The 18,391-nt window shown below is 42.5% G+C and overlaps 1 protein-coding gene across 3 annotated transcripts in view; it reads right to left on the bottom strand.

Moving 5' to 3' along the window:
* RPS6KA3 (ribosomal protein S6 kinase A3) overlaps nt 1–17,583 on the bottom strand; it is a 38,307-nt gene extending 20,724 nt beyond the window's left edge. Inside the window, exons 1-3 of one of the 3 annotated variants that reach the window (XM_053387081.1) lie at nt 17,104–17,583; nt 6,871–6,927; nt 300–416 (exon numbers count right to left, since the gene is read on the bottom strand). In XM_053387081.1, coding sequence (XP_053243056.1) covers nt 300–416; nt 6,871–6,927; nt 17,104–17,184 — 255 coding nt within the window. In that variant the 5' untranslated portion in view covers nt 17,185–17,583. The remainder of the gene's footprint in view (nt 1–299; nt 417–6,870; nt 6,928–17,103) is intronic. The other 2 variants (XM_053387079.1, XM_053387080.1) reach the window with 2 other exon arrangements.
* Nucleotides 17,584–18,391: the final 808 nt, after the last annotated feature.

Below are 18,391 nucleotides of genomic sequence, written 5' to 3'. Positions count from 1 at the left end.
TTACTCTGAGAATGACTAAAACTGAATATCCCTCCACAGCATAAATATTAAGGTGATCTAGTGAAAAAAATGATTAATTTATACTGTTCACTGAAAAAATATGACAATAAGTATTCCTGCATATATGAATGCGAGCTAGGGCAGCAAACTAGGAGACAATTAAGGAGATTAGAACAAAAGATTCAAGAGGTGGTATTACAGAAACAGAGCATCTATTTTAGGAATTCTGGTTAGTGCTGGCTCAGGCAAGCCATCTGAGCACCATGACAGCTGGTATCAATTCCAGAGGTCCGTCTTACCTTTCCAAAAGACCCCTGTCCTAGCACTTTAAGGAGTTCAAATTGTGAAGGGTCTGCTTTTTCATGTCCTTCCTTGACGTGATATGTTATTGCAATCTCTTTAATATTGCCTTCTTCCTGCAAAGAAAACAAGAATAAAGCTCTCATTTTTATGTTTGGAATTCATGCCTGGAATATTCATCCTAGGCTGGTATTTAACTATTCACAGATGAAAGCAATTGTAATGGATAAAAGCCAACGAAGAAAAATATATATTCATTAAGTCCAATGTTGGTACCACTAGGAAAAACAGGAATGTAGAATTTCCACAAAAGTTTGGTTTTCTTCATGTTTGGGAAAACCACCAACTGAGGAATGAAAGATACCAAACTGCCAGATTTTTATAGAGTAGGGAAATACAAAATAACAGAAAGAAGCTTAGCTATGAACAGTTTCTTTTTTCCAAATTAAGAAAATAAAATGCGGAAAATAGTCATCTGGCATATTCAGCTACCTAGTAAAAATACTAAGTTTAGGTCATTATCGTATGCCTATTTTAAATGTTTCTTCAACATTTTGCTTGTTTCTCGATATAGCATGTAGTCAGTACAGGAACAGCTCTAAGAGCTAATTCACACTTTATAAAAAAAGGGGAGAAAGCAGGAGAAAAGTGACTCACTTCTACTCCTAGTGTTGTTTGCTAAGGGGTGGGTGGGGACTTATGGATGTCACCGCAGCAAGTATCTGCAAGTCCCACCATGGACATTTACAGGAAAAGCAGAAGTGTGAGCCTCTTGGGCTTCTTCCTTTCCTGATTGTGTATTATGTGCAAACTGACTGGTGGTTCATGTATTGAAGAGGAAGGGCTTCCACAACCATAATGGGTCTCTGCTCAACTCTCTCAAAGCATTGCTCCTAGCCTCCATAAGCAGTATTGATTTTATAGGATTATTTAATACACAAAGTAAAAAGAAAAGAATTCATTACATCAAATAGTTTATTCTCAACAATTGGTCACTTTTATATCTAACCATTCTTCGAAAGAGATCAGGCAGGGTAACATGCATTGAATTATCAACTTTATCATTGCAATCTTTCTGTGAGGTAGGTGAGACTGAGCCACTGTGACTTGCTTATTCCATTGAACCTCTTGGCTGAGTGGAGACTTGAACCTGGTCACAACTCACTATACATTTTATTGTTACACAGTAGGCAAAGCTCTTCCTATACATAAAAGGAGTTTTAGGATTGTATTACAGTGGTACCTCGGGATGCGAACGGGATCCGTTCTGGAGCCCCGTTCGTATCCTGAACAGAACGTAAGACTCAACTGCGCGTCTGCGGGTCGCATTTCACTGCTTCTGCTCATGCGCGTGACATCATTTTGACCGTCTGCGCATGCGCGAGCGGCGAAACCCGGAAGTAACGCGCTCCGTTACTTCCGGGTCGCCGTGGAGCGCAACCCTAAAATACTTATCCTGAAGTGTATTTATCCCAAGGTATGACTGTATTATGGCCTTATAGTAAGCAACATGCAAGTTGCACAACAACCAATAGTTAGAATGTCCAGCCATGCCTTGTTTTAACTTCAAGCTCAGCGGGGAAGGAGAATTAAAAAGAGCCATGTGTTAGAAGCAACAGTCAGAAGTAGAAGAACAATAATAATTCAAGTAAATTGAACTAAAGGAAGGACAGGAGATGTAATAAAGGAGCAGAGAAGAAAGCAGCTATGTGTGCGGAAGAAAAATATATTTGCTGCTTCTGTGTTTCACAAGAGTGAAACTGAGTAATTGCTATCCTTTCAGCAGCTGGCTTTATTCTCCTTGCTGGCATGATGCAGAGTATACACATGATGACAACGGGGAAGTGAAATATTATTGCATAATTTCAGAGATAATAAATTACTGTATACAGCACTCTCAGGGATCATGTGTATTAGATTGTGCCCTAAATAAATCTATTGTGCGGCCAAATTTAGAAAGCCACATACAGTCGTGTTCTTGTAGCCTCATCTCGAAAAGAGCTAGAAAAGTACAGAAGAGGTCAAACAAGAAGACAAAGGCGTTGGAGCACCTTCCCTACAAGTAAAGCAGCAGCACCGACACTTTGGAACTCCCTGCCTATTGATATTACACAGGCCCCTTCACTGTAGTGTTTTTTTTTACGTGTGCGGAAGACATTCTTATTTAGATAAGCCTACCCAGATGTTTAGAAAGTTTGCATGAGATTTGTTTTAGTCTACTTTATTGCCATTTTAGCATTCTGTATGTTTTAAACTATGGTTGTACTTTTTGTGTGTTATCTTTATTGTTTTATCATTTTTGTAAACCACTTTACGGTTTTTTTATAATCTACAGATTCTATGAAATAAATAAGATATAAAGTGTTTAGTGCATTTTAGTCAGGTTTTATAGAATTATGCATGATGCAGGAAAAGTAGGCATAGAATTTTTCTCCCTCACGTTAGGGTGGTATTAAACTAAACTGTACTCAAACTAAACCCACTGAAATTAAGATGACTCAGGTCCATTACTTTCAGTGGGTTTACTCTGAGTAAAACGTAGCTGAACACTATCTTTAGACTTCTGTATCATCCAGTGAGATTGATTGGTAGCAGATTCAGGGGACATAAAAGAAGGGAGATCTTAATACAACACATTATTAATCTATGGTGTTTCACCACCACAAGATGAAGTCATTGCTTAAGATAGATTTAAAATAATTAAGCAAATTTATGAAGGATAGAGTTAACGACGACAACAATGTGGCTAACAGATGTCGTTATGTCCCACTCTTCCTCCAAAAGGAGTCCGGGGTGGCTAACAATGTTCAAACAAATAGAACCAACATAAAACAAAAGCTAAATGGAACAGTTGTTGTGTACTTCTGAACACCAGATGCTGAGGACAAATAGTGGGGTAAGGGGTATAGCCATGCTGCCTTATTATGGACTTCCTAGAAGAAATCAACTGACTACTGCAGCAAACAGAATGCTTAAAAGAAGATCTTTGGGCTAATCCAACTGGGCTTTTCTTGAGTTCTTACCCAGTACCAAACCATCTTCCCACACATGCACCAATCACAAGCATGGATATTTGTCATACTAGGGGCTGCAACCCTGCTCACTCCACTAACCAACCCTATTCTCATTCCCTCCACAATAACCACGAGAGCTTCCCCTTCCTACTCCATGCAACTACTGAGCTCACTTTTCACTTTCCCAGCTCCATCTCTGAAGCCACTTCTTTCTTCTAATCTGCAGCCCCCTTCGCACCTGTTTTCACCTGAACCCACAAGCCTATACCTCCTGCTTCCCCTTTTTTTGCGCAACCACCTCCCTTGCACACAAACCATCCCATGGTAGCCTCTTGCACCTATCTTGTACCACACATTGCTACTAGATATCCTTTCCATCCAACTAGAAAGCCACCATCCCCTCCTATTCTTCAGGTCCTTTCATGTCCCTGCTTTCATTTTCAACCCCATTCCCATGCCTCCTTTTCCATCATTGTTTTGCAAACCCTTTTGCTTAGTTGATATTCCTGCACTGCAAGGGGTTAGAGACCAGATGACCCCTGGGGTCCCTTCCCTTCCAACTCTACATTTCCATGATTCTCTTTCCCCCCTTCCCCTTCTTACCTTTTTCAACTCACCCTTGCACACAGACAACCCCCACTTCTATGCCTCATCCTCTATCCTAATCTGCACCCCACTTTGCACACACCCCATGAGAACATATGTTACTGAATCTTTAAAATGAATAAACTCTTAAGAGCAAGCTTATCAGTTAGCTTGTTCAGTTGGAGAATGTTACATTCAGTTGATGAATGTTATATGTATATTGTATGACTGTAGGGTGTTTGCTTGTTAATAAAACATGTTCTAAATTATTACGTTACATGTGGAACTTAATGTTGAAGAAAATACATGGCACCAGGAGTGAAATACACTGTGTGAAGGTACTATGGATTATCTGAGGGCTTTGTATATCTCTCACAAACATGAATCAGCTGAAGAGTAGAAGATGTTTGTGTATAGCAAGAAGCGAGGAACACCAAAAAGAAAAAAGGGCTATTTTAAACAAAGAACAGCAGAGGTTTGAGTAAAGTAGGGATGGGAGGGTAAGTTTTTAAGGAACTGTTATCACCTGTTGCTTGTTGCTCAGGGCTCCTTTGGGTAGAATAAAAAGAAATAAGAGAAATGTTATGCCTGAATTGCTTTCATAATTTTAAGGGACCCAAAATGACTTTCTTGCCCAGGATCCCCAAAACAATAGGCCACCACTGCATATTGCCTCCCCACAACAACTTGGGACTCTTGCTTTTGGAAAAAGACAATGTCTTTTGGCTACTTTGATCACTATCAGTCTCTTTAACAGAAGAGTTGAGTAATGGGGTGTTGAATGGACATGCCTATAGGGACTGAAGCAACGTATATCAGAGTAAGTAGGATAGAAGTTAGAGAAATATGGAGCACTCCTCCCCACAAATATTCTAACCAGAGCCATGAAATTTTACAGGCCTTTAAGTAGCCATTAATGACAGATGTGCTGCTTTCTATTCTCCTTCACTTTATCATAACATCTCAAGTTGAAAATAGATCTAAATGGATTTTCTGGCCCCTTTCCATTCCAGAATGTTACATATGTAAAGAAGTTCTTGGCATATCATGCTAAACTCTGTCAAGAATCTGCAAAGTGTTAAGTTCTTTTATGAATGTCAGAGAATAGATTTCACACTTCTATCTGGTTTATAAACAACACCCTTGTATGAAACAACTGGTTTGGGAAAATTCTAATATTTTCTAGGTAAAATTATTATTTGTTTTTAATTATGGTGAAAACTCAGACAAGTGTTTATGTCTTTGATTCAGCAGTAAAGAACGTATGATTTTATCTTTGTGCTTGTCTCTTTGATTCAGCACAGTCATCCATCAACAGAATGGAGAGCTAAACAATTTCGAGTGATTCCCCTCCCACATTCCCAATATTTGTTCTAGGACAACATGGGAGGTAGGGTGGGGGTGGGGAGGGCTGCAGAAGAAAACTGACCAAAAGATCTCCCTCCCTATCTTTTATATCATTTTAATTACATCTTGGTGGTGGCACCACTTTCTGGAATTCTTGGCACTGAAATATCTAACTGATTTGAAATGTCTATTTGATTTATTTCTTACCTGCTATCATGCATTTGACCAAAACATTATTATAATTTAGCCTGAATCCAATGTTGTCTGTGCATGGGGAGAACACAATAACCACTTACACAACAATTTTCTTTCATCCCAATGCAGCCCCCCCTCAAAATCTGCTCTGGAGGGTTGGGGGGGTCTTGTGGTCCTCTACAAATCGAAATAGCAATCTCCTATAACCACTTTCTGGGGTCTACTCTTCATGAAGGACTGGAGCAACTTTAGAACAGTACCCTAGGTTGGTGAACAGTTCACCAGGACACGTGGAAGATTCCTACTTTCAGTTAGAACACTTCAGCTTAACTTTAAGTCTGTTATGTAAGGAATGAACTTACATAAAAAGTAACCTTGTTCCATTGGCCCACAGTAACACAGTACAGGTTACTGGATAATATTGTGGTTTTAAGAAACACATTCTGGCATAAATTCATCCCGCACATAATTTCTTTTTCCTCTACTCCTGAAGTCAGGGAATTATCTAGAATTCATTTTTCTCAATGGGTTATGGAACAAAGGTTGAGTTCTCCTAAGATAAACAGGAATTACAAACTAGTTATGCTGCAACCCGATACACAGTCACTGTGGCTTACATCTGAGTAAGTAAAGGGGAGGAGAAGGGCAGCACTAAAAAGAACAAGAACAAAGGAAGCAAAAGAGGCAGCAAAGTCTCAAAAAACCGTTGAAAGATCAATCTTTATGAATAGTAATAGTGTTAGTGGAACAAAAACGTCCAATGCATTTCATATGATAATAACTTCCCTCAGGAGCACAAGATTACAGTTCTCATATCAAGGCAACACTTCTCTCTTTTTTTTCTGAGCAGGGATGTATAACACTGCACAGTTAAATGCCTGGGAAGTACTGCCTTCCTCTGATAATAGTTCACAAGAAGAAGAACTGAGGACCATGTTCCAAACTTAAAGTTTAAATTTAATGCAATACTTTTTTTTTTATTCTATTGCCACAAGCCAAACATGTATTTAGGCATATTATATTCCATACAAGTACCACAAAACTGATATAAAAAATGAAGTAACTCGGCAGCAGTCAATGGATACAGCCATTCTAACTAGAGGAGCCACTACTGCTTCATCAGCTCTGCTGAGAAGCCAGCTCCATCAGCCGTTTCTTTTCCTTCAACAATCATATGGCAATAGTCATAGGCATTCTTTCAGGATGCAATTGGGGGCAGGGATAGAAGGGAAGCAAGGTGACAGCATAGGCCCAGCTAAGACCCCAGCAATTTTTGCTTCCTCCTCTCTATTCCAGCCAGTCATTGTAAGAACTTTGTAACTAATGCTTGATTTTGCTTTTGACCTGAATATGTGCATGCACACTAGTTGGCCAAACACCATAGCCTGAGACTGTCCAGGCAACATGTCAACACTCAGGTTTTACTTACTGATTGTGGATTCATCTCTTCTTCTCCCATAGGTTCATCCATGATTTGTTGGCCATTCTGGAAAAAAAGAAAGGGGGTTCATAAAGCAACTAAAGTAGAAACATTTCTCTACATCTTATTAAAAATAACAAAACAATGGGTTATATTCAACTAAGTCTTACCCAAAGTATAACAATTGAAATTAATGAACCCAAGTTTGTCATGTCTATTAACAGCAATGAATCTACTCCATGGGTAGGCAAACTAAGGCCCGGGGGCTGGATCCAGTTCAATCGCCTTCTAAATCCGGCCTGCAGACGGTCCGGGAATCAGCGTGTTTTTACATAAGTAGAATGTGTCCTTTTATTTAAAAAGCATCTCTGGGTTATTTGTGGGGCAACAGGAATTCATTCATATTTTTTTTCAAAATATAGTCCGGCCCCTCACAAGGTCTGAGGGACAGTGGACTGGCCCCCTGCTGAAAAAGTTTGCTGACCCCTGGTCTACTCTGAGTAGGACTAGCATTGGATAAAACTCAAAGTTATTTGCCAGTATCAATTACTATAAAAGATGGTTGCAACTACTGTCTTACTGGGCAGTGAATGGGGGGACTTTCCAGAAAGAAAATAAGGTGTACAATTCTAAGCCACTAACTATTTAGAGCACTTATGACTAGAAGCCGACAGATCTGCAAAAAGCAACATGAAGACAACAACCCATCATACAAAACAAACATTGAAACTGGACCTTGACAATGGCAAATGTGATACAGCTCTATTGAAAATGTTTGTGTTTTAAATAATATGTAAGTTCTATTACTGTGAAGATAAAGAATAGAATTATAGGACTGCAATGCTTAATCAATTAGATATATCAATAAACCACTTTAAAAGTGGCCATTTAGACGGCAAGTACTATAAGGGGACTTTCCCTCTTATGCAAGATAAAATGCCTCATAAGATTTTTCCTCTCATATATATCACCTAAAATAAATATCAAATGATGTATGCCACTTGCTTCAGGTTTTTTTTGTTTTTTTGCCAATGTGCAAATCGAATCCATTAAAGCAGTATCCGTCAAGTTTTACTGTGCAACCCACTGCATATCTCTTTCATATCTTGGCTCTTGTATGGTTGGCTATCTTGTACAGTGGTACCTCGCAAGACGAATGCCTCGCAAGACGAAAAACGCGCAAGACGAAAGGGTTTTTCGTTTTTTGAGTTGCTTCGCAAGACGATTTTCCCTATGGGCTTGCTTCGCAAGACGAAAACGTCTTGCAGGTTTGTTTCCTTTTTTCTTAAAGCCGCTTGAAGAGGTGCAGTTGCGACGGACCGTGCTTCGCAAGACGAAAAACATCGCAAGACGAAAAGACTCGCGAAACGAATTAATTTCGTCTTACGAGGCACCACTGTACTAAAAACACAGATATGAGTTGCCCTGGGACTGGAGAGTAGAAGGAAAACGCACTTTGGCTTTTGTCATTGCCCAGAGGACCCAGTACCACTAAGAGACTGCCTCCCCTGCCTCCTAGGAGTAACATCAAGGCGATCGGAAGTCTAACCTGGCCCTAGTTCTCAGCCAGAGAAGCAGCAGCTGCAAGGGGCATGCCTTCCCCACTCCCTGCTTGAAAGAACACTGAGCCACAACTGCCTGCTGCCCTGGGAATGCAAAAGCAAGGGGAACGAACACCCCGACTCCATTCAGCGGCCAAATGAACAAAATACACAAATTGCTATTCAAGAAAGAACATCAGCAGAGAAGATCAATCCAGCCCAACCTGGATAAAACTGTTTGTGGCCTTCTCATAGGCAACTGGTTGACCACCGCAAGAACAGACTGCTGGACTAGATGGGCCTCTGGCTCCTTTTAGTACCCTCTAGCAGTCTCACTATTTTGTTCTGGCCTTAAAGAACTGATATCTCTCCTCTATATTTCCCAGTGATCGAAACTCCCATTGTTCTAGGCGCATTTTGTAACAGGGAATTTCATTAGTGTGAGCAGTTTCTGAGCTCTGGGCGCAGTACTGCATCTAAGATTTCAGATTAGAGCTGAAGGAAAGGAGGACCTTTTTCTGCCTCTCCACTTCCAGCTACTCTCTGAAGGCTTAATAATATTAGAGGGGTGAGCAGGGGAAAATGTGAAAAATGATATATTTTAGCTGCAGTTCATTCATTTTCAGCTTTGTATTCTTGTTAGAAAAAAGCATACCTAGACATTCTGTTGTTGCACCCATAATCTAGGTTTAAGGTGCCATTTATCTCCTAGCTTTCATATCTCAGTTTCTAGCACTGATCTTTTCCCTTTATTCTCCTTTCCTTGTGTGTCTTGCCTTTGTCATTTGTAAGCCTGATGGCTAGACTTCTCTCTCTCTCTTTTTAAAGTCACTTTAGGAAACAATAATTGCCTGAAAATCAGTATAAACATACAGGAAATAAAATAGGTAAATAATTTGTGTACAATATGATAACAGGTTGAGAGCAAGCTCCCCCAGCCTGCACACTCAAGGGCAGGGGTTGGCAACCTAAGGCCCATGGGCTGGGGGTCGTTTAACCAGCCCATGAGCCCCCCCCCGAACCAAGCCGCCTGCTCGGCGAGTCCCCATGCGCTGCGCTAAACTGGCGCTGCACAGGAACTCGCATCTGTGGTGTCGGAAATCGCATCTGCGCATGCGCAGGTGCCGGAAATCGCGGGCGGGTGCGCTCACACACGTGATCTGGCCCACGGAGGGATCTCCGCTGGAGTGAACCAGCCCAGGCGAGGTAAACCTTGCTGACCCCTGCTCAAGGATCTAAGCAGCACTAAAGCAGCAGCCATGTTAGCTGGAGCACAGCATTTGTCTACCAATTTCTCATCCAGACTTGGCTGCTCAAAGGAAGTTACTCTAAAACACTTCCTAGGATGACACTGCTTTAAAGCAAAATATCAAGATGGGTGTATTTCAGTGTGACTTGGCACTGGGAACTGCCAAAGATAAGAAGCACTGCATTTATCAACACCTTCCCAGAAACAAACAGAAGCCTCTGTATGACTCTCCTCTTTCTTCAGACCCTACTTACTAATTTCCACTTACTTACACCAGGCAGTTATCCAACTTTCAATGTCAAAGATGGCAAAGCAGCCTTCGCCACCTGACGCAAAACCAAGAGATGTATATTTTAACAATTTCTTATCACTTTGTTGTCTGGGTAACCCAAAGAAACACAGCAGACTCTTACTCATCCTCGTGAATCCAAATCAAAATACACTACGGACTACTAAAATACTGCTTTCCTCCAGCAAGAGTTCATTTTATATAAAAACATTTAAATGGGTGTGAAGAAAATTTAGAGCACAGTTCCTTACACTTTTAATGTGTAGCATCATTATCACATTAGGAACATTAGTATTCCAAGTAAAACTCATGGAACACATATTTGCACTAACTTCTATATGATTCTACATTCCTTTTAGCAGCATATAATTTCCTTGTCTTGGGACGCGGGTGGCGCTGTGGGTAAAACCTCAGTGCCTAAGACTTGCCGATCGTATGGTCAGCGGTTCGAATCCCCGCGGCGGGGTGAGCTCCTGTCGTTCGGTCCCAGCTCCTGCCCACCTAGCAGTTTGAAAGCACCCCTAAGTGCAAGTAGATAAATAGGTACCGCTTTATAGCGGGAAGGTAAACGGTGTTTCCGTGTGCTGCGCTGGTGCTGGCTCGCCAGAGCAGCTTCGTCACGCTGGCCACGTGACCCGGAAGTGTCTCCGGACAGAGCTGGCTCCCGGCCTCTTAAGTGAGATGAGCGCACAACCCTAGAGTCGGACACGACTGGCCCGTACGGGCAGGGGTACCTTTACCTTTAATTTCCTTGCTCACAAGGGACACCCAGCAAGAATGAGCTGCATGTACCAGATCTCTAATCTGTCTTATGATTTGGCTAGTAAATCAGACTAGTGAAGGGCTGGTCGTGAAAGGTGATTCATTATAGCCAGTCATTTTCTCCACCAGGATGAGTGTACTAAAATGACACATTGCCAAAGACTGTTTAGCCCTCTGGTGTGTTCATCACCACATATTAGTCTTACTCTAAAACAGATACAGATAGATGTATAACATGTTTACATCGGTAACAACTGAAAGATTGCAGTGGCGCTAAGTTGTAGAAGAAAGTAAGCAAAAAATAAGTCAATTTACAATGGTTTTCCATATTAGAAAATATTGTCTAGATGTTTCAATGCAAGATAAATCACAAAATTCCAAATATTACAGTTGCTAGTGTAATCTGGCATTTCAAATACCTGACTGCACAGTATGAAAACACACAAATAATTGGAAAAATAATGCAAGTTACAATACAAAGAAGATTGCAAACTTATTTTATCTTGCAACCTTTCTGGTAAAAGATTTGAGTGTAAAAGCTATGCAGGTCAAAGGTCATTAACTGGAAAAATGTTATTTTGTAGGTATATATATCGTTTAGCATTTTTATGAATTTTGTACTAAGAGCAATGTACATATCACAGTAAATAATACAGTGGTACCTCGAGTTAAGAACTTAATTCGTTCGGGAGGTCCGTTCTTAACCTGAGGTACCACTTTAGCTAATGGGGCCTTCTGCTGCCGCCAGAATTTCGGAGCAGGATTTCTGTTCTCATCCTGAAGCAAAATTCTTAACCCGAGGTACTATTTCTGGAATAGTGGAGTCTGTAACCTGAAGCGTCTGTAACCTAAGGTACCACTGTACTGTCTTTACAATGATCATGTTCAGTCACAACTACAGGAAATCAATTAGCCTATGCATGAGCCACGTGAAAGTGCATGCAGACTGAGCTCTCCTGCTTTGCTCCTCCCTTCCTCTGTCAGGGAAACAAACCATGGGGTGGCAGGCTTAGCAATACTCCAAACCAGTGCTTGTGGGTTGTTTCTCTCAAAACAGACCACAATTCTGAAGCCAAGTTTTTTTCTTGGTTGCCCACTGCCCAATCATGCTTTGGGGGGGGGGGTGTAAGCAAGCTATGAGTGCTGGTTCAGACATAATGCAAAGCCAGTACTTTCCCTGAAGCTGCAAAACAGTAGAGCTCAGCATACTCACACTTGATTGTGGCTTGCGCACAGGTTAATTTGGCTAACTGCAGTTAAGATTGCAGAAATGATATATCACTACAATGAGCCAGAAATTTTTGGAAAACGCTGAAGACAGCCATTAGTAAGGGCTTCAATTTTTTTCTATTTGCAGCCTAATTATATTCATATTTACTCAGAAATAGTCATGTTAATTTCAACAGAACTTACTCCTAGGTGAATATGCTTAAGGCTGAATCCCTAAGTTATATTTTTGTTTCTCTCAAACTGCTCACTGCTCCATATTTATTTCTTAAAACTGAAGATGAAGAGGATGACGTAAACAACCTCTATACTTCACTCAGGCACAGTAATGGTTACAGTTAATGTTTTTTAAAAAAAATTTCTTTCACTGATTTGTACATCTTACTTTTTACAGCTGTGTTCTCAAAAATTAATAAACATATTTTTTCAATTGCTCCTTGTAGGTTTAAATGCTGTTTTTTAGGTAATTCATAAGCAAATCATTGGATTAACTGGTAATGCACATTCTAGTGTGTTTTCAATTCTATAACCTTCAAGCAAGAAACTGAAATCTCTCACAATGCCTCCCTGCAAATATAGCATCTTGTTCGTTTACATTTCCGGCATTTTACAGGAACATATACATGTTTGTTTAAAATGTCAGTTTAAAAGTTGCAACACAGCTCTGTACACATTCTTCTTTGCTACCGTATTTGCTTCAGCTGGGAGGGCATATTATCTCCACAAGGTTGTTGCAAGGATATTGGTGGTGAGAATAGCAGCTTACCACAACCCATGACAGTACAATAGGAAAGTGTGCCAGGGATGAGAAGTATGAACAGTTTAAGGGCACCTGGAAGAGATTTCAAGCCCCATTTGATAGCAGACAATTGTCTGCATAGGTTATGGTACCACCAGCCCTCTATCAATATGACCAGCGCTTTACCTACTGACAGTCTCAATAAAAGGCAAAGAAGCAATTTTTCAGAAAGGGGCTTATTCTCACTTCAAACCATTAAATACTACAATTTGCCTTCTTAAAACATTTTGATATAAGCAAATACTATAGCCATGATTAAATACTTACATGATGAAAACACTTAACATATAATTAGAAGGTTTTAGAATAAAGTAATGCACACTTTCCCCATCTCTCCAGCCAGCCATCTACACACAATGTGCTTTTGTCCTGTATTCCACTAAGCAAAATGGCTTTGAGTTACTATTATAATCTTTTTTCCCTTCCCTAACATCCATTTTTGATGAGAGTCATGCATTTGGGACAAAAAAAAATTAACCTCACCTATCTGGGGTCTGAACTGGCCGTGACTGACAAGGAATGAGACCAAAATGATCAGGACGAGGATGGAGCCACTTCCTTATGTGGAAAGGTTGCGGTTTTTAGTTTAGAGAAAAGCCAAGTAAGAGGCAGCATGATCAAAGTGTATAAATCTATGCATGCTATGGAAAAAGTGGATAGAAAAAAGTTTCTCTCATAACACTAGAATTTGGGGATATTCAGTGAAGCTGAATGTTGGAAGATTCAGCACAGACAAACAAAAGTACTTCTTCCTTCAATGAATACTATGGATTTCACTCCCACAAGAGGTAGTGACGGCCACCAACTTAGATGGCTGTAAAACCAATTCCTGGTGAACAAGTCTATGTTCTACCTCTGCTGTCAGAGATAGTATGTTTCTGGGTATCAGTTAGTGGAAACCACAGACATCTGGTTGGGTACTGAGAGAACAGGATGTGGACAAATGGGTCACTGGCCTGATTCAGTGGGCTGTTCTTATGTTCATAACCAACTCTAGTTGCAGCTCAGACTGGAGTTTTGAGAAACATACAGACATTTAGATTAATTTCACTTAACCAAATGAAACTGGCTATATTTAATTTTTTATGCAAAGAAAGCCAGAGGCTTTTGGGTCACAATCATGTCTTAAACAAGCATTGTTCCTAATTACCAAGGTCTATCACTACGACCATTCCCAAGCAATATTATTATTTATTCAGTAATTTAAATCACACTACTGTCTTGAAAGAATAGGGTGGGAAGAAACATTTTAAATTATTTCACATCAAAAGTACTTTTTTGAAAGATGCACTCTTCCGATGGGATCTACTTAGAAGTTTTTCCATGGAGCAGCATACCATATTATGTTTGAAACCCTTATAAGTTCATTGGCTCCATAGTGTATAACATCTCTACACCAAGGCTAGTCACAATCAGGAATGTGTGGAGCTGGCAAAGATTATCTGTATGAGCAGATACTCCTGGTAGTTGGCAATTTTATCATTATAAACAAAAATAGCTAAGTTTCTGACCCAGCTGCAGACCACATTGTGACCTGCCTGCCTGGTGTGAAGACTGCAAATGTCATACATCATCTAGAAAGGCTGGTAGATGGTGCTGGGGAGAAGTCAGTGGTCATGCTGCATCCTGGCACCAATGGCATGGGCTAATGTAGTTATGCTCCAAGCCCCATCAGCCCCAGTTAGCATGGACAATGGCTAGGGATGTACTCCAGTAATTTCTGGAGGGCACCATGCTGGCTACCCTTGATATATCTGGGAATGCCTCTGGCTAATTAAACAATCTATGGGGGGGTTGTTACTATGCTATGCATTTATATGCTTTGGAAAGGAGGCTTGGGGGTGCAGAGGAGCAGCAAAAAAGGCATCAAGGGCCACATGTAGTCCTCGAGCCACGTTTGACTGCCCTGCTATAAATAAGGGGGGACAGGCATGACAGAACTGCATAAAATTGTGCAAACTGTTCTTCACATAGTTCATAGTTAAAGGCTTTAAAAGGGGAATTAGACAAATTCATGGAAAGTAAGACCATCTACTAGCCATAATGACTTTATTCTATCTTCACTGTAGGAGTAATTAAGCTAGTTCGACAGTGGAATTTGCTGCCAAGGAGTGTGGTGGAGTCTCCTTCTTTGGAGGTCTTTAAGCAGAGGCTTGACAACCATATGTCAGGAGTGCTCTGATGGTGTTTCCTGCTTGGCAGGGGGTTGGACTCGATGGCCCTTGTGGTCTCTTCCAACTCTATGATTCTATGATTCTATGATTCTATGAGTAGTAGGTCTCTGAAAACCAGCCAGTGACGATCATGAATAGAAAAATACTGTTGTACTCATGTCCTGCCGCTGGGATTTCCATAAGCATCTGGTGAGAAAAGAATGTTGGTCTGGACAGAGATTTGGTCTGATCCAGTGGGGTTGCTTTTATGTTCTTAGATGCTGCACATAACAAGCACACAACACAGATCATAAGCGTCTTTCAAACATTATGCTTAGCTCCTGGAATGATATTTAGACATACTATCTGGTTGTCTCCATAGGGGAACTGTTATATTTCAATAGGCTGCAATGATACGTCATCCGTAGAAATACAGTTAAAATGCTTTATTGTTATTACACCTCTGAGGCAAATGTTTTTTAAAAAACAAACTCTTTATGGAACAAAGTGTTATAAACACAAATACTGTTGCTCTACTTATCAGCCTAAGTCAAAAAGAACAGAATCCTTCAGGTCGGGATTTAACAAAACTAGAAACAGGGTAATTTAATTATGCCAAATTATCACAACACCTTATTACTACCAATAAAAGGAACCACTTGATGAAACAGCAGAGAGGTTTTCTCAGAACCATACCCTGAAAGCAACTAATTAAGCTAGATTATCTAAACTTGATCATACCACAAGCATGCTGCTTCAACTACATAAAGTACATTGCTTCTTGGATGATGAGAACTTGGGGGGGGGGGAGGAATGGAGACAGATGACCACCAGTTCCTATATTGGTGCCTTGCTTTCAGCGGAAGCAGGATATGAGGACTTCCCCTTTTAAAAATGAGAAAAGAAAAAACTTGCTCTCATGTGCAAACTGTTCCTACTGCCTGGTTACAGACCTGTACATGGAGGAAGTTGAGCATCCGGTCAAAATGAGGGGGAAGGGAGGGAGGAAGAGACAGTAGCGGGGGAAAGTAACCGAACACCATCAAAAAGAACAAAAGCTGCCAAGTCATTCAACCCTTCAGTTTCTACCACAGAGCTGACAATCTGACAGCAAACCACTCCACAACCACCTAACCCAGATGTTCTTGGCTTCATAAAGGTGCTGTATCTGGGCTATACCTTATGAAGTGGAGAGAGGAAAGATGACTACTGAGATATTCCGAAGCTTAACACTATTTAACTCCTCCTCCAGCAAATTTCAGAACAGTAGTAGCATTGGCTATAGATGGAAAAGTCCCTTTGCTCCCACCCTCTTTTGATTTTCTTAACCCTCTGGCCTTGCCTTGACCAGCAGTCAGGGTACTCGCCCCCTCCACTTCCCCTATTGTCCCTTGCAAACAAATGGAATAAGGAGGCTGTTCGAAATTAGCTAGAAAGCCCTCAGCAGCATTAGCGGTATGGATCAGCATGTTTCTTCCCTAAGGTGGAAAAAAAACTATCACAAAACAGATCTGTTTCAGTAAAGAGGGGAGACGACAAGGGCATAGGCACCCCCTCGCATACTTTATCTCCCCCCTCCTCCCCAACAGGGAGATCCCACTAAATTCCTTTCAAAGGAAGGCAGAGGTAAACTGTGTCCTCTCCATTACGCCAGAGATCTCAATGCCACTGCGTACAGAGAAACCGTCCTGCCGCCAAAAGAAATTTATTTTCGGAACCGGGAAGAGGGGTTTTGTGTGCCAAAAGAGTTGCCCACACCACTCTCTCCCCCGCCGCCAAGCAAGCCATTACTAATACGGATTTTAAATATCCTGTCGCTTAAAAGGGTGAGAGTCGGAAACGCGCCTCTTCGTGACTCGCTGCCCGCGAGAGCCGCGAGGGCGAGAGAGGGAAGCGGACTTGGCTAATCTGGAGTAAAGGAGCGAACGGGGTGAGGCGGGAGAGGGGCGACACAGCAGGCGGCCAAGGGGGCCACGAAGACCCCCCAGACAGGCAAGGGGGCTGCCCTGCCTCGCATGGGGCACTTGGAAGAAAGAGGAAGCGGCCGCCGGTCCCCAAGCCGAGGCGGAAGCCGAGCGACAAAACGTTCCCCTTTACCCAGGACGGGCTTTTAATTCTCCCCCCGCCTCCTGGCGGGCCCTTCCTCGCCCTCCGGGGCTCAGCGGCGGCGGCAGCAGGGGGTGCTGTGCCCGCTCCCCGGCCGGCCGCTCAGGTCGCCTTACCTCGGCGCTGCTGCTGCTGCTCTCCGCCGCGCTCTCCACAGCCATTTTCTGCCAGGGGTCCGCCAGCTGCGCTAACGGCATCTTCCCGCTTTAACTTCCGAGCTCCCCCCACCTGGAGCCGCCGCTGCCCCACAGAGTCTGGCTCAGGCTCCGGGTCAGGATTCCTCCTCCTCCTGCTGGCCAAGGGGAGGGCACTGCCGGGACACTCGCGCTCCCAACCCCCGCACTGGGGGCGGAGGACGAGGCAGAGCTGCCCACGCGCGGGCGAGGGAGAGAACTGGGCTCGGAAGAAGCCGCTGCCGGGCAGAGCCAACCTCCCGACGTCCAGCAGGGCTACTGCTGCTACTACTGCCGCCGCCGCCGCCGCCGCTACTCACTCCGCTTCCGCTCCCAACATGGCGGCCCCCAAGCCGTACCTGCCTGTCAAGCCGAGGCCTGGTGGTGTCATCCCCGAGGGCGGGACTGGCCCAGCCAATGAGCGGCGAGCCCAGGTAGTAAAGGGACGAAATCGCGGGCGCGCAGCCAGGCGATGGTTGCTGTGATCCCGTCGGGAGTGACTGGCTGGCGTGGGAGGGAGAGGCAGGCAGGCGGGGACTCCGGATACGTGACGAGGAGTTTGGTTTTTTCTCTCCTTTTTTGTCACGGTCACTTGAGCGAAGGGCGGGAGGCGGCGGGTTTATCCTCCGCGCGGGCAGCCTGGCTTTCTCCGGCGCCGCGGATGCCGCCCGCGAGCGTCACACCCCTCGAGCTGTACAAAAGCTTATCGTGTGTAGAGAGGCGATTGTGTGGCGTTTTCCTTCTACCCTCGGATGAACTAATCCGGCATAATTGCTGTAGTGCCACCCCCGTGGCTATGACGGCAAAGTTTAGTAACCTTTCCGAGATAATCCGCGGGAAGCTGTTAGCTTTGTACGTATTCAGTATGACTATTCTGGAGTTTATGTTTTATTTTTATTTTTTAAAAAACTTCATGAAAGTTTTGGCTTAACAAAAAAATAAAACCCTGTTAACTCCGATCTTAACTCCCTGTTAACTCCGATCTAAAACCCTGAACGCATGTTAGATTTTAGAAGCCTTACAGGACTTTTCTTACAAAGCATGGCTAAAGAGTCGACAAGGAATCCCAAATACTCGCAACACTGCCTTCACATTCACATTCTGGTATTCTTAACTTGTCCCTTGGGTTTCCTCCTAGTGTAGTTTATCCCTCTAATGTAATTTATATGACACACTATTCTATTTTGTTAATTTTAAAGAACCAGGTTTATGTTGCTGTAAATAATTGTTT

Source organism: Podarcis raffonei, chromosome 4 (genome assembly GCF_027172205.1).
Source record: "Podarcis raffonei isolate rPodRaf1 chromosome 4, rPodRaf1.pri, whole genome shotgun sequence".
NCBI classification, from domain to species: Eukaryota; Metazoa; Chordata; class Lepidosauria; order Squamata; family Lacertidae; genus Podarcis; species Podarcis raffonei.
Note: the sequence above shows the minus strand (reverse complement) of the source record. Positions and strands in the feature narration are given on the sequence as shown.